General features: G+C 35.7%; 1 protein-coding gene across 1 annotated transcript; it reads right to left on the reverse strand.

Moving 5' to 3' along the window:
* Positions 1 to 295: 295 nt before the first annotated feature.
* Positions 296 to 13,612, reverse strand: POLK (polymerase (DNA directed) kappa; the record flags this gene model as incomplete). The annotated part of the gene is made up of 10 exons (XM_010282388.1): positions 296 to 380; positions 524 to 575; positions 1,740 to 2,672; positions 3,534 to 3,705; positions 4,959 to 5,055; positions 6,762 to 6,794; positions 8,948 to 9,114; positions 9,296 to 9,420; positions 11,142 to 11,357; positions 13,407 to 13,612. Coding segments are annotated over 10 exons (2,086 nt in total), but the record flags the coding sequence as incomplete, so codon positions are not given.
* Between the last annotated feature and the right edge of the window lie 655 nt (positions 13,613 to 14,267).

Consider the following 14,267-nt stretch of genomic DNA (forward strand, 5'->3'; position numbering starts at 1 on the left):
GAGGCTGCTTGTGACTCTGTAAAGTTCCACATGTTCAACAGAAACGAAGTCGAAGTGCTAGTGAATTTTGATTCTCAGAAACAACTGGAAAAAAGTATTATTCTCAAAAAAACCGAAACAAATAAACCACCTTAGTTGTACCTCTTCTTCTACCTCAAACATCGCATTCTTTTTACACAGCTGTGCAATGGCTCCAAAGTGACAGGCACCTGAATCCAGCCTACTACCAACGCTAAATTAATTTTCAGTCATAAAACACTATGAAATACTTCATATAGAATATGCTGCTACATAGTCATTTAAAAAACATTTCAATTGTATGCTTGGAATTGCTTGATTTAGCCTTTTTTGATACCGACTGTGAAGTTGTTAGTCCAGACCTAAAGTTAAAGAAAGAAACAAAAACCAGTAAGAGGTTAAAATATACAGTGCATATCTACACAACCTTTACAACACTAAGTATTTTTATAAACTTTATTATTTTAAAAGTAGTAGTGTACTTAAGTTTCCAGAAAACCCTTACCTTTTTGTTCCTTGTGATGGATTTGTGCGTTGTTGTCCTCTGCTTAAACCTCCTGAAAATTAATTGGAAACAACCAAAATTAATTACTTCAATAAAGCAAGAATGCTTTAGAAACTACATACATGGCAGAACTTCTTTTAAAAGAACAATTTTAGGTAAAGCTTTCCTTTCCTTTTTTTTTTAATGTAACCAAATTTAATCTGTCTCAAGGAGCAAATAATATTTTATTATCTGCAGTTTGAGTACTGTAGTTTTTAAAAGAAAAACAAAATCCCTTTAGTTCATTGAATTCTAAGAGATTAATTTGAACCTTGTTGTAGTTTTCAGAAATATTTCAGCATAACATAGTTGATTTTCAAAACAGTCGTTGAAAATTTTTTTTTTTTTTTTTTTTTTATCCTGCAGGGGGGAAAAGAATCTTTGCCAACAGTAAGTTTTTCATTTAAAAAAAAGCCTGTTTGCACATGTAACAACAACATTGCTTATAAATATTTTTGTGTAAAAGATTCATATATGTAATGTCTTGTGTTTCAATAATTCTAGCACAGTAGCATTTTAATTTCCTCTTACAAAGGTCCCAAGTTAGATTATTGGCAAGGTACTTCAAATACATACTTAACTACCTGCACATGTCCTCCTATCTGGCCAAAGATTAACTCTTCATCAAAAAGACCAACTACTTGAGTAAATATGCTACAGGTTTGGCAAGTTACAGGTGCGGTTATGTAATGTTATTAGATGTAGAACAGGTTTGCAAGTTCCTGCCATTATGCTTTAGTTCACCACCTCTCTGTTTTTGCCAGAACATTAAATAATGGAACTTTTCTGTTCACTGAATCTCTGAAAAGATTGAGGTTGAAGATGTTTTCACTGATTTTCACTTAAATCTCAGTGGCCTTACAAACACCTTTCTGAACATGGCTGGGGGGTAGCAACCATGAAATTTACAGAAATGAGCGGTAATGCCTGTGTCACCATTGTGGCAACTGAGAATGCGCTGTGTAACTACCATCACATTCATAAATCTAGTTTGTCATGAAAACTGAATTGATATTTTTAAAATAAAAGTGTTTACTCTTACACAGGCCTTACTCAAATGAACTTGTTGCGAAACTCTCAAAGCCCTGAAAAGTTTAAAATACACCATTACCAAATTGCTTTACTTATACAAGCAGGTAATTTGAATGCTTAAGCATATCCTAATGTACATACTCACCAACTCTGTTTGAATTTTCCATATTATAAGTCTTAGTAGGAAAATCTTTTTTTTCTGTCAGCTCCTGGATGAGGCCTTTATTTAAGCAGACATCCACATGTCTGTTAAATGATACAAGACTGGCAGTTTTCTGTTCTGAATTACAAACTGGACAAACAAGAACACTGTCGTCTTTGGCTTCAAAGAAACAGGATGAACTAGTTGCTTCTGTATGTTCAGTCTTTTCAAAATGGTCTTCATCTTGTGAAATTCTTTTGGGGAAGACACACTGTTTCAGACACACATTTCTAGCAATATCACCGAGATTGCTAGGCTGTCTTTCTCCGGGAGTGACCTCTTCTGTGCTATTGCTAGTAGAGTTGTCAGATGTACTTGCAGACTGGTCTATTTCTGCTAATTGATCCGTTTTATTTTTTTTACATTCATCAACATTTTCATTTTTAAATTGCGGAATAAAGTCAAGTGTATTTTCTCTTGAATTGTCATTCTTGGATATTTCCATGGTATCTTTAACAAGAGTCCCACTGAGGCACTCATCAATATGCCTATTAAGCTCTTCCAAATTACTGCTGCTTTGCTCCTCAAAGCAAACAGGACAGGTGAGGATCTTACACACATTAGAATTCTGTAAGTCTGTGACTCTCTTTGTTTCTTTCACAAAATTTGCTGATGATTTACTATCATGAAAGAGCTGCTTACCTACAGTTTCATTTGGAGAAAGATCCCTACTGTTTAGTTGTCTTGCAGCTCGCTTTCTATCAAAAAAACTCCCTCTGGGACATGCTTCTGAATTTTTTGTGAAATATTCTTTGTTGGACTTCCCTGGCTGAAGCCTGAGAAAACCAAATTCTTTTCCTGATTTTAAGAAACTCATAATGCTCTTTTGTTGGTACTTCTTCTCTTCGTCACTGAGAAATCCTGATACTCGTACACCTAATGATTAAAAAACAAACTTCTAATACCAATTTTTTGCAAACTTGATACTAATTCTTAATTAACAGCTTTTGAGGTACACATCCACCAAATAAAAGTGTATTTTGTCTCTAAAGGAGGCTACACTACTTGCAAATGCTAACAATGGATCACAAGGTCTATACAATTTTATCAGACCAAACACTTGCCCAAACATATTATTAATTTCAATAGCCATGAAGTTTTAACTGACTGCACCATAACATGAGGCTATAAACTTAATACAGCTATATAGAATTCAGTCTGAAAGAGGGTTTTCCATTAAGTTTCCTCACCAAAATATTTTTTGATTCAGTGTATTCTAACACCATAGAAAACTAAGTTTTATGTATCAGTAAATGGTTCAAGCAGAATGTATAAGCACTTGAAACACAAGTGTCTTTGAATCAAAACACTGACTTTACTTTTGACAGAAATTTTCAAATTTCTTGCAGTATGTAGCATCTTCAAATCTGTAAGCACTTTAGAGCATTTCTTTCTAAAAAAGGTTATGGACCAAAACTATCTGGTGCTGTGGTGCAAAGCAGATTTGAAAGCTCTTTTAAGGCAGCAGAATTAAGCATTGCAATGCGTTAAGATTCTACTCTCATGATGATGTCTATGTTGTTCCAGGGCTAACAGGTGGCAGGAAAAGTACAACTGCAATTAGTGAAACATTCCTGAGTCACCATTCAGCACTCCAGACCTGTTTCACTTTGCAAAAACTAGCAGCGTAATGGAGAAAGGATAAACACATTTATAGCCATTTAGAGTACAGTCTATTACTCTGAAACCCTTTAAGACCTAAGTCTGAAAAGGAAGAATGAGTTTAAAATATTTTACCCATAAGTCTTATCCGTAAAGGGTGAGGAGCAACACTCTCAATTTCTGTTCCTAACAAATCTTTAGCAACAGCAAATATTTCCTCCTCAGTAGAAACAGAAGACAGCACAGTTGAAGCTCTTGTTCTTACTTCGAAGTTCACATTCTTTAGCTTCAAGGTAACAGTTTTACCCTAGGGGGGGAAAAAAAAGAAAAAAAGGGAAAAAAAAGAAAAAGGTTAAGTATGTCATATACAGCACAGAAACAATTATTATGTAGCATCTATATAAGGGCCCTAAAGCCATAGTCAAGACTGTGTGCTTATCTATGTACAGCAAGGGGCACTGCCAAGAATTTGTCTGAAAGATTCTGCCTTTCCTCCTAAACTGCTGGCAAAATTGAATTCTCTGAACTGGGTCATTTGGCTATGGTTCCCAGCAGACCATCTGCCACAGTGCATGTTCAATGCATTTCATGCTCTGGCTACAACTTCTACCCTGTCTACAAAAAATTATTTCCTCACTTGGAAACTTTCAGTGCCAGGTATCTTAAGTCTGCTGGAAAAACTACTAAGGATGTGTAACTCATTGAAAACATCCTTCCTCCTGCATGGTGCTATCAAAGCAACACACAGCATCTGTGTTTGGCACAGATATTCGTGTGGCAACACCTTCCAAACCATTTGCGTGATTTAGTGTGTCCATTCAAATGTAAATAAATGGCACTCCTTTTGTTCTGGTGCCTTTGTAAGCTTATCCCTTTGTCCTTCTTAGCTGATGATTTTCCTTTAAATCTGTCATCTTTTGAGACAATCTTTTATGGCTGAAGAAGACTAATCACAATTCTTTTAGGTCTTGAATGTTATTCCTTGCTTTACCATAAAGACGTCCATAGAAAATATGAACTGTTCTTTCCAGATAACAAACAGAAATTTGGGAAGAAGGAATACAGGGACTGTTCCTACCCTTCATACCATTGAATGGTATGAGTAACTTGTCAGGAAGTTTGGGACACATGACCTTCTTAAACTACACTACTGGCTATTGACTGGATCCTGTGTGAATATGGGAGAGAAACAGAGTCTTTTAAATATGTTAGTATAACATGTAGTTTAAATACATTAGTATTACATGACCAAAGCACAGCTCATAGACAATCAGCTCTATTATTTCTTTATAAACATAGCATATAAACATTTTATGCTAAAAGCAAAATAACTTGGTTAATTAGTTTAATTTTTTCCATGTGTGTTATTAGATATCCACTGAACAGTATCAAAATGCTGCCTAAATCATTCTAAATATCTGCAAATTAAAGAATGGAGCCTTCTGAAAATAGATTGCATGGTATGAAGCTGCTGAAAGCATGCACACTAACGGCTGCATTTAATAAGTTTGAGTGCAAAGTGTTGTCTTTTTGCAAGTAAACAGAGAATAATAAAAATACCTTAAGTCCCTCTTTCTGTAGCTCTTGAGCAAGGTCTCTGCAGAGTTCTCGACACAAGCTGTACTGGTCTTCTGCTGTGTTTATTTCACTGAATGTTCTAAGATAAAGGTAAGATCTGTTTTTCAGTATAAATCCTAAAATTTGTTCAGTGGCTGCCATCTGTAAGTATTTTTTGTGTAGCTAAACAAAACTACATCAGAAGAAGGTTGTATAAGTCTGAGTGTTTACTTCAAGGAAAAATTAATATTAATACAAATATGACACAGAAATATTTGTGCACATTTACATGTTTCAAAATGTTTGCAAAGCCCTTCAAATAATGAAATAATTTGGCTTTCAATTTTTCATGCACTATTTGAAAATGTATCAGATTTAAGGTCTTTAATGCTTAAATGTTTGCAAGAGAGAATACTAACACCAACTGAATTCATGGAGCCAGCCAAGTTATTTGTATCTAATCTCCTTTGTACAGTGCTGTGTAACATCAGAAGAAAGAAAGGATCAGAAAGTCAACATTAGAGACAAGTATCAGAAATAAATAACATGGATGCTAAGAAAAAGATAGGATAATTATGTCAGCCTCAGAGGACAAAAACTATGTTTCTGCCAAAAACATTGCTAACTGCCTTTGCTAGAACTTTTTAGGTTCCCAGCAGGGGAATTACAGTATTATTTTTTCATCTGCTTTTTAGTAATAACATGAGAGGAAAGGCAACCTTCAGTTAGTAATGCTTTTAAGAGAAGCAGGAAGCAAAACTTACAGCTGCCAGATGACTTTGGAAAGGTCTTGCAGATCAATTGTTTCATGCCAGGCTTTATATTTATGAGCGTAAAGTCCCTATCGTTACACTGGATTTCACATCTCTCAGTTATACTCAGGTTTACCTGATTGCATTGAAAAGTCACCCTGTATTACAATTCACATTCCCCGAAGAGCGTTTGCTGCCAAACTAATGCGATTAATATTTTACGGTGGGTCCCATGCCATTATCCAAGGAGTAACTCAGGTTATACTGGCAATGCTGCAGTGATTTACAGCATTGCAATGCTGCAGTAATTCAGAAGCTGTAAAAGTCCTAAGTTTGGAAGGGGAAGGACAGAAAGAATGTTATTTCAGGCCCATTTCTTCCCCCATATAAACTAGTTTCATGATTTCAGCAGCCCATTGATGTCTCTGGTCTAAAACAGTTTCCCTTAGGGAAAAAAGGAAGAAAGAAAAGCAGAAAGGTACAATAGGCTACTCAGATTATCTGTCTGCCTGCAAACCAGCACAAGACTACAGCCATAAATTTCTCAGCTCTGGTGGTACCAAACTTTACGGAGCTTATTTAAGCTGCCCACAACTATTAAGTCTCAAAAGAATTAAGAATCTTTTCTCATCTTTTCTAAGAAGGGACAACACATGAGGGCAGGGATAATTATTATGGTGCTCTGTAGATTATCTTCGCAGTATTTCCTTTTTAAAAAATAGCTTTTGGAAATTACATACACCACCTTCTTTAGAAAATTTACACTGGTAAAAACTTAAAAGTTAGAAAATGTAAACAATTTTAGTTAACCATGCAAAATTATTGTCTGCTTTGCGAGTCTACCTTATGCTATACTTGCCATGCATGTGACTGCAGGATACTAGACTGATATTGACATTAAGCTGTAACATATGAAAAAAATTCAAGCCCTTATATATTTCTATCCTATAGTACAGTTTAAAGACCATTTTGATACATTAAAGGCATGAGGAGAATCAGATTATGAGAAAAAAGAACACACAAATGGACAGAAGTACCTCTGGCACAAACATACCTTTCAGTGCTCATACTTTTTCTTTCTCCATCCCTTTAAAGAGAAAAAGAATTTATTATACTCACTTTACAGAGAACTGTCACTTTTTCAATAAACTCTGAGTCAACCAATCATGCTTCAACAACTAACAGCAGTCTCTTCTATAAAATCTGGATGTTAACTTTTTCTACAAATCTTGTACATAAAGTTTAAGCGAGTGAGAAATGGAGAATACTTTTTTAAAAGACAGACATAGATGAAGTAGAGACATAGATCAGACAGATGTCAAGAAAAGTAAAGTTTTTTAAAAAACCCCCACAAACCACCAAAACTTACCTCCTATATCAGAAGGAGTCTTATTTAAAAACAAAACTAACTACAAATCCTGTGCTGTCTCACCTAACTATAACTGTGAAGCACCGCTGTTAAAATTGTGAACATACTGTGTCTATTTGAATATTTGTTTATCTGAGGAATTAGTTTGCTTTCTCTCTAAATTATTGCCCAAGTTAAAGGTGATGTGTTAAGGCTTTTTTTGTTTATTTGTTTAGTTGTTTTCTTCTTTCCAGTTTTAATTGAGCATCCTTTAACAACTCTTCTGCATATAAGGAGTTCCTCAAAGCATTTTCTTTTTAGGTTCTTCTTCTAAGTATTGGAAATAACAAATTTGGTACCCTCAGATTTTTATAAAAGACAAGGTCACAGATGACAACTGTAAGATGAACCATTTACTGAGGACTCATGTGTTGGTGTGTTAAGGGCTTGCCTTCTCCACAGTAAAATAACTGAAATCAGGTTCGTACTAATAAAAACAAAACCAAGAAATAAACTTCTTAGATGACACCTGTAAACACCTTCACAATGATAATTTAGGCTTCTGAAATACACTTTTTTTCTTTTTTTTTTTGGTACGTACTGGGAGATTTCCCAGACCATGTAACACCTAAACAGGGTGAATAAGGGGAGACAGTAACACCTAAACAGGGTGAATAAGGGGAGACAGTGCACCAGCTATTAAAGGACCATTTCAGGTTGCATTATCTTAACAGAAAGAAATGTTTGGAACACGGCACTTTATCTTTTACCAAGTCATCTTCACAAAGTCAATCTTACTGCATATTTTGTTTCAAGTCAACATACTTCTGAAAACAAAAACAACACAAAAATTTGTGCTAGCACATTACTAGTCTACAAACTGGTAACTGTATGTATTATTTTCTAGTCAAATGGGAAAAAAGAGGATCTATTACTGTCAGAGAAGTAACAAATAATACAGAATAGGTCTTTCAGAAGTACGTAAGATACTTTGGAACTCCTAATGAAATCAAATCATTGTCAAATCTATTTTTAAATAGAATTTCAGCACTTTGGGAAGGATAGAAGGATATTTAAGGAAGGAATATTTAAAAGAAAGGACTCAATCCTAAATTAAGACTCTTACACAAACAGCAAAATGCTATGTTTTTTTTAAGGACAAGTGTTCCATGTTTGTATCCAGGAAAGGCTTAGAAATGATGCCTATTATTGAAAAGATGTATTGACTAGTAAGACTGACTTCTCCCCTCCCAACAGGAGGCTAAAAAGCCATTACAGTAGTATGAACCTTAAAGGAAAAGGTATGAAGAAGTATATAAAAATTTTCAGTTCTATTCCAGCAAATTCACAAGTTTAGATGAGAAATAAGTACATAAACATGATAGGAGACACAGAAACTTCACTTATTTTCAACAGAAATATGGCAATTTACCACCAAAGGAGATCAGATACTAATGCGATTTTCATTACAATCATATAATTATAGTAATAAGCAATTAATGTATATTTTCTAGAAGAAACAGGACGGAACACCTCTGCTTAGGATAACTCATTTCTCTAGCTATTTCAGTAATTATGAGGTTATCCTAAATGATACTGACTTGATTTCTGGATATACATTTAACTGCAACTTCTCTGAGAGGCTTTTTGGGGTTTCATATATTAGATTTGGTTGTACAAACTTTTGCTTTTTAATGTTTGGCTGTTGTGTACATCTTAGCCATAACTGTAACCATAATAGGTATCAGAGATCTTTTGAAACCTATTAAATAAGACAAATTTTCATAATGTTTGTTTGTCAATAAAATATGTCTTAAAATGTACAGTATGTAACACATTAAGGAAAAATCTATAAAAATGTAAACACAGGAGAAAAAAACACCAAAACATACTTTTCCAAATGCGTTGAACCCAAACCTAGAGAAATATCCAAGAAATTACGCCAAGATGCTTCTGAAAAAAGAAGAGAAAGCAGTGCCCTCTGCTGGTACAGTTCTGAGCAAGTCACAATTCCAAGGGCTTTTAACATCTTCTCTGTTACTTTTCCTATACCTGGCACCTGAAAAAGACTAAGTATCATTATGTTGTAAACTTTCCATTTGTAGATCCAATACCAAGAACAATTTAAATCAAACACAACTGGGCAGATTACCTAGAAAAGTCTATTTCTTCAGTAGAAATCTTCCTTTTAGAACATAAGGAACATACACGATTACACAGTATATATCATGATAACTTACCTTTCTAATGGGCAAATCTTTCAAGAAGTCTAGCACTGCTTGTCTCTCAGGAGCAATTCTGCATTGCCCATTGGGTTTATTGCGATCACTGCACATTTTTGCTAACATTGTATTCGGTGCTATTCCTTAAAAACAAACAAACAAACCCCCTATTCTCAAAAAGTACAAGACAATGTTTAATTAACTGTCCAGTATTTAAAAGCACAAGAGTAACCTACACATTTGGCAAAGACTAAACATAAGCAAAAGCATGACAATAACTGATAACCAGATTTATTACAATTCTGCAAAAAACTTTTGTAATAGACATGTGCGAACATAAATACATGTGGTAGATTAAATATAATGGGTGCACCAGATAAAGTGTACCTACTATTTTAAGATAGCCAGGGTAACACAACATGCACTAATAAGTCATGAGGGGTTAAATACCAAGTGTTTAAAAATAACAACAGTTACACAATTGAATGATTTTATGATGGTCATTATGGTAAGACAAAAGGAAATGCTTACAACAGCAGTTATAATGAACTCTTAATGAGGACATATTTCTTCCTTCTATTTCAGCAAAAAGTCTAAATTAATTTTGACAAAATTTACCAAATGAAAGTCTTTTGCGGGCTACAACTGCTAGGTAGTCATTTAGAAACATATATATATTTCACTGACACTGACAGAGATGAGGAGCATTGGCTCTTTCCTATGAAAATTTCTGTTTTTACAAATCAACTCTGGAATTGGTTTAGCAAGAAAAATAGAATTAATCTGTGCTACAGCTCTAATGGTCTAAATTTTGAATCGCTCACCAATATAACATATTATTCAAGATTATTCAAAACTTCTAACTGTTTTTCATTTTTAGGCTTAAAACCCCTGATGCAGTTATAAAAGCTATGTCTGTTTTCTAAACACTAACTTATCCTTAGCAAGGCAAAATTTCAGTAGAACAAAGTATTTTGCTACTACTCATGAGATAACATACAGGAAAGGGAGGTCTCATCCTTCTTCTTCCTCCTAGCTGTTCCTTTACCTCTGTTTACATTCAACACTTTCCTGGCCTTCCACATCTGCTTCAGAACGTTCAGCACTCCCTGATGAATCACTGACCTGGTTCACAAAGCAGTTTGGATGGCATCCAAGTGGCTAGGGACATACACTTTTTTTAGTGACCTAATCCAGATTATCATCAAAACAATTGGGACTTACAGGTAGGTTGCCTGAAGTCAAAAGACATAAAACTTGAATGGTAAATATGAAAAAGCTAGTGAATAGTTTATTAACTTCAACACATACTTCTCTGGGAATGAACTTTTAAATTAATTTTGATATCGCCTTAAGCAAGCAACAGTGTGGAGAACTGTTAGAAATACTTAGCAATACAGATCTGCTATTCAAACTAACAGCAATTTAGCAACCAGTGACAGATGTCAGTATGACCACTGGCTTATGAAAGCAATTCTGGTTAAATTTACAATTTACATGAAACACTAAAACAACAACCACCAGTGTGTGTTTCAGGTTAGCTCCTGAGCACACTGGTCATTCTTCGACACTACTTGTATTTCAAGAAGAAAGAAGTAAAAAATGATATAACTGTTTCTATGATTCAAAAAAAAGCAACAAAAAACCCCCTAAAACAAGGAGTGACTTTGATAGCCGTAACATCTCTTGAAAGACTTCAAAGTCATAGTCTTTGCAGACTTGCAAAGAGAGCGTATTTCTTTGCAGCACAAGAACACTGTGGCAATGCTAATTTCTTAATGCCCTCTGAGATTAGAGTAGAAGACACTGTGGAAATACAAAGCATTATTATTATTATTATTATTATGCACATGTGTCCGAATACCTGCACTAGCAGTCAGCTGAGTTTTCTGCTCAATCCTAAAGCGAATTTCCTTCACAGCTTCCTCTGCAGAAGTTCCAAAGACAACCAAATTTTCCACTGATTGATCTCTTTGTTCAGGGTGGTCATCCATCAGAGATGTGCTGTCTTCAAACAGTACCGGTGAAGAAGAGTATCCATCTTCATTAAATTTGGCTGACATATTTATATCATCTTTATCTATGTTAGATAGAAACACAAACAATTAATCCATCAATATAAAACATATACTTTTTTGATTTCCTTCTGCAGTGGCTGAAGAGAGCTCATTAGCAGTTTTATTTTTTTCTGTTTGGAAAAAAAATAGTAATTATTTAGCCAAAGCAATTGCATTGCTTTTTTGTTTAAAGAGAGTCATAACTGCTTTGTTCTTAATATGCTTTGAGATTGGCTGGGATTGGAAGAATTGGCTAGGAGACTGAATGTAACTTCCAGAATAGCAACAAGGTTTAACGGCCTGTTGCTGCAGCAGCAGAAAAACATCAAAATTTTGGTATTATTTTTGTTTCATATCAGATTAAAGACCAGATGCTCCCTTCTTGTGGAAATAAAAATCTTTGGCAAAAGTTTTTTCAATAGTCTCCAAAGAAAATTAAGGGTTTGGAATATCTGGTTCTAGAACCATCGGCCTGGTAAGCTTCTGGTTTTCAACTGCAGTCATGGTAGAACAAGTAATGTCAGCAGCTCTTTGTCTGACTCTACAAACTTTATTATTATAGTTTCACATTCTGAGTGCTTGTTTGTGTTTCAGAAGAACAAAGACGTCAGAGAGGTATGAAGAGGCACATGACTACATATCACATATTTATTTTGTAAAGACTATGCTGTTTTTTTTCTTTCTGTCCTATTAATGTTTTTCAGTAGTACTGTATCCTTGATTATCCTCTTAATGGCTACTTAGATCATTTTTGAATACTGATATATAAATACTCTAGTTTGTGCATCAATCGACAATTTGCATGACTCCTTTTTTATTATTCACAGTTGGATATGCAGTTGTGGATGTGGTACCAACTCATCTTCCAGAGCCAAGTGAAATCCAGTCATACCTTAAGCATTACTGTAACTCCTGCAGTGCCCATTACTTTATACATTTTTAGTCTTGTAAAATAATCATGTAACTAGAGCTTATGCACACAGTCTTTGCAGACAATTTCTCATGTTTCTGATGTACAGGACTCACTATAGTGTTTTAGGAAACACCTTACAAATAACATTTAGAACAGTAAATCTATTTATTCTATACCTCCTTAAGTCATAAGATTATTATGACTTATTTTCAAAACTATCATGTTGAATTGTAAAGGAAACATACATTCCTAAAACACATGATTGGGTTTAGTAAACCTAGTACCACTTTTCACACATTTTACTCAACTTAAAATTCTGCAAGTCCAAATCATCAGCAGCATACCTTTTACGCACAGGTGAGTAGTAGAGGAAGTTAACCTCTAAACTAAGAAGTCAGAGGTAGAGAGTATATGGAAGGATGAATTATGCAAGGACTTACATATGTACACTTTCAGTGTGTGCAGCTTATCTGAAGCTTACGTTATATGCATGTGTGACTGGTAGCCCCTGCTCCCAACCCCTGGTAATGCAGTTAGCAGAACTAATGCCTTTTTATAAGGCAAGCAGCCATTCTCTGTGACTGAGCGGGTCACGTATCCCTTCCCTTGCCCACCGTTATGAGGCCCTGAAGGTCCTGTGCACAAGCAGATGAACCAGATTTCTTCTTCCACTCTCTACTGGCCTGAAGGTTCCCAGGCACCGGGCCAATTACTCACTTCTTCTCCAGCCTTGAAGGTCCCAGGCACCCGGCCAGCCAGGTGCTCTCAGTTACCTTGCCACAGGACAGGAAAGTGTGACAGCACCCAGTGCACTGTCCATAAAACCAAGCAGTTACAAGTCCTAAGGGGAAACCTGGACCAGAACTGCTGCTGGACAGTGAGACTGGGACCCCCAGGTAGCCAGGGACACCTCCACTATCATCTGCTTCCTCCGAGGACTGAGGGAGTGACTTGTATTCTTTTACATGGTTTTTGAGTCTAGACTATGATTGTCATATTGATACAGCAAACTGTGTAATCATAATTTCCTGTTAAGAAAACAAAGCTTAAGTTGTAACTACAATTTAGTGCTGTCATCAGTCTGCCAAGGATTCCTAAAAGAAACCTTCTGTTCCCCTCAATGTCAGCTGACCACATGAAAAAACAGTAACCCGCTTACCTTTTCCTGTAGTGCTTTCTGTGTTAAAAAAGAATTTTCTCTTATCTTCAGGCCAGTTCAGTCTTTCCTCCAAGTGCTCTGTTATGTTCAAGTAGGCTTCATCTAGGCCCATAGGCATAAAATTGGGATCATATTCTGTCAGTATTTCTCTAACCTTGATAAACACATAGTGAAATTTTAAAGCCTTGTTGCTGTAAGAGCAGATCCTGACACACAATTACAAGGTGAACAAATGTACTCTGAAACTTCAAGATGACCAATCAATATCAAAGATACTTACAGAACAGATTATTTATTGCTCTTGGAAATTCTAGTACTGCTTCTCACAAGTAGCAAGATAGCAATAATAAGTGAGAACTAAACAGATTTTGAGCAGTGTATTTTACTCCAGAGGTCATTAAAATCAGTGCATAAGGACTCCACAGGCACTAGGTTCACAGACACTGCAGTAACCACCTGCATAGAACTCTGGGGACCAGGGAACTAGGCGGGGTGCACAAGCTGATGCACCTTTCTATGCACTGTGTGTCAGACATCATATATGCAAAGATTAAAAAAAGGCACACCTAAGTTTTAAATTACATTCAAACTAAAGTTATAGCCAATGTTATAGAGCACGGGGGTGACTGGTCGATGGAGTGGGAGCACAGGTAGTGTTTTCATCAATCCCTTCAGTCACAGGGAAGAACGCTGAAAGGAATAGGAAAGCATATCTGATCAACACGTGGCTCAGGGGCTGGTGCCATCATCAGAATTTTGGGTTTTTTGATCACGGGGTGGTTTACATGGCACCGGGCCTCCTCGCAGCAGATGAAGTGCAACTGTCTCTGAGGGGCAAAAGGATTCTTGCTTATGAGCTGG

This window comes from Phaethon lepturus, unplaced genomic scaffold, assembly GCF_000687285.1.
Source record: "Phaethon lepturus isolate BGI_N335 unplaced genomic scaffold, ASM68728v1 scaffold17472, whole genome shotgun sequence".
Taxonomy (NCBI): Eukaryota; Metazoa; Chordata; class Aves; order Phaethontiformes; family Phaethontidae; genus Phaethon; species Phaethon lepturus.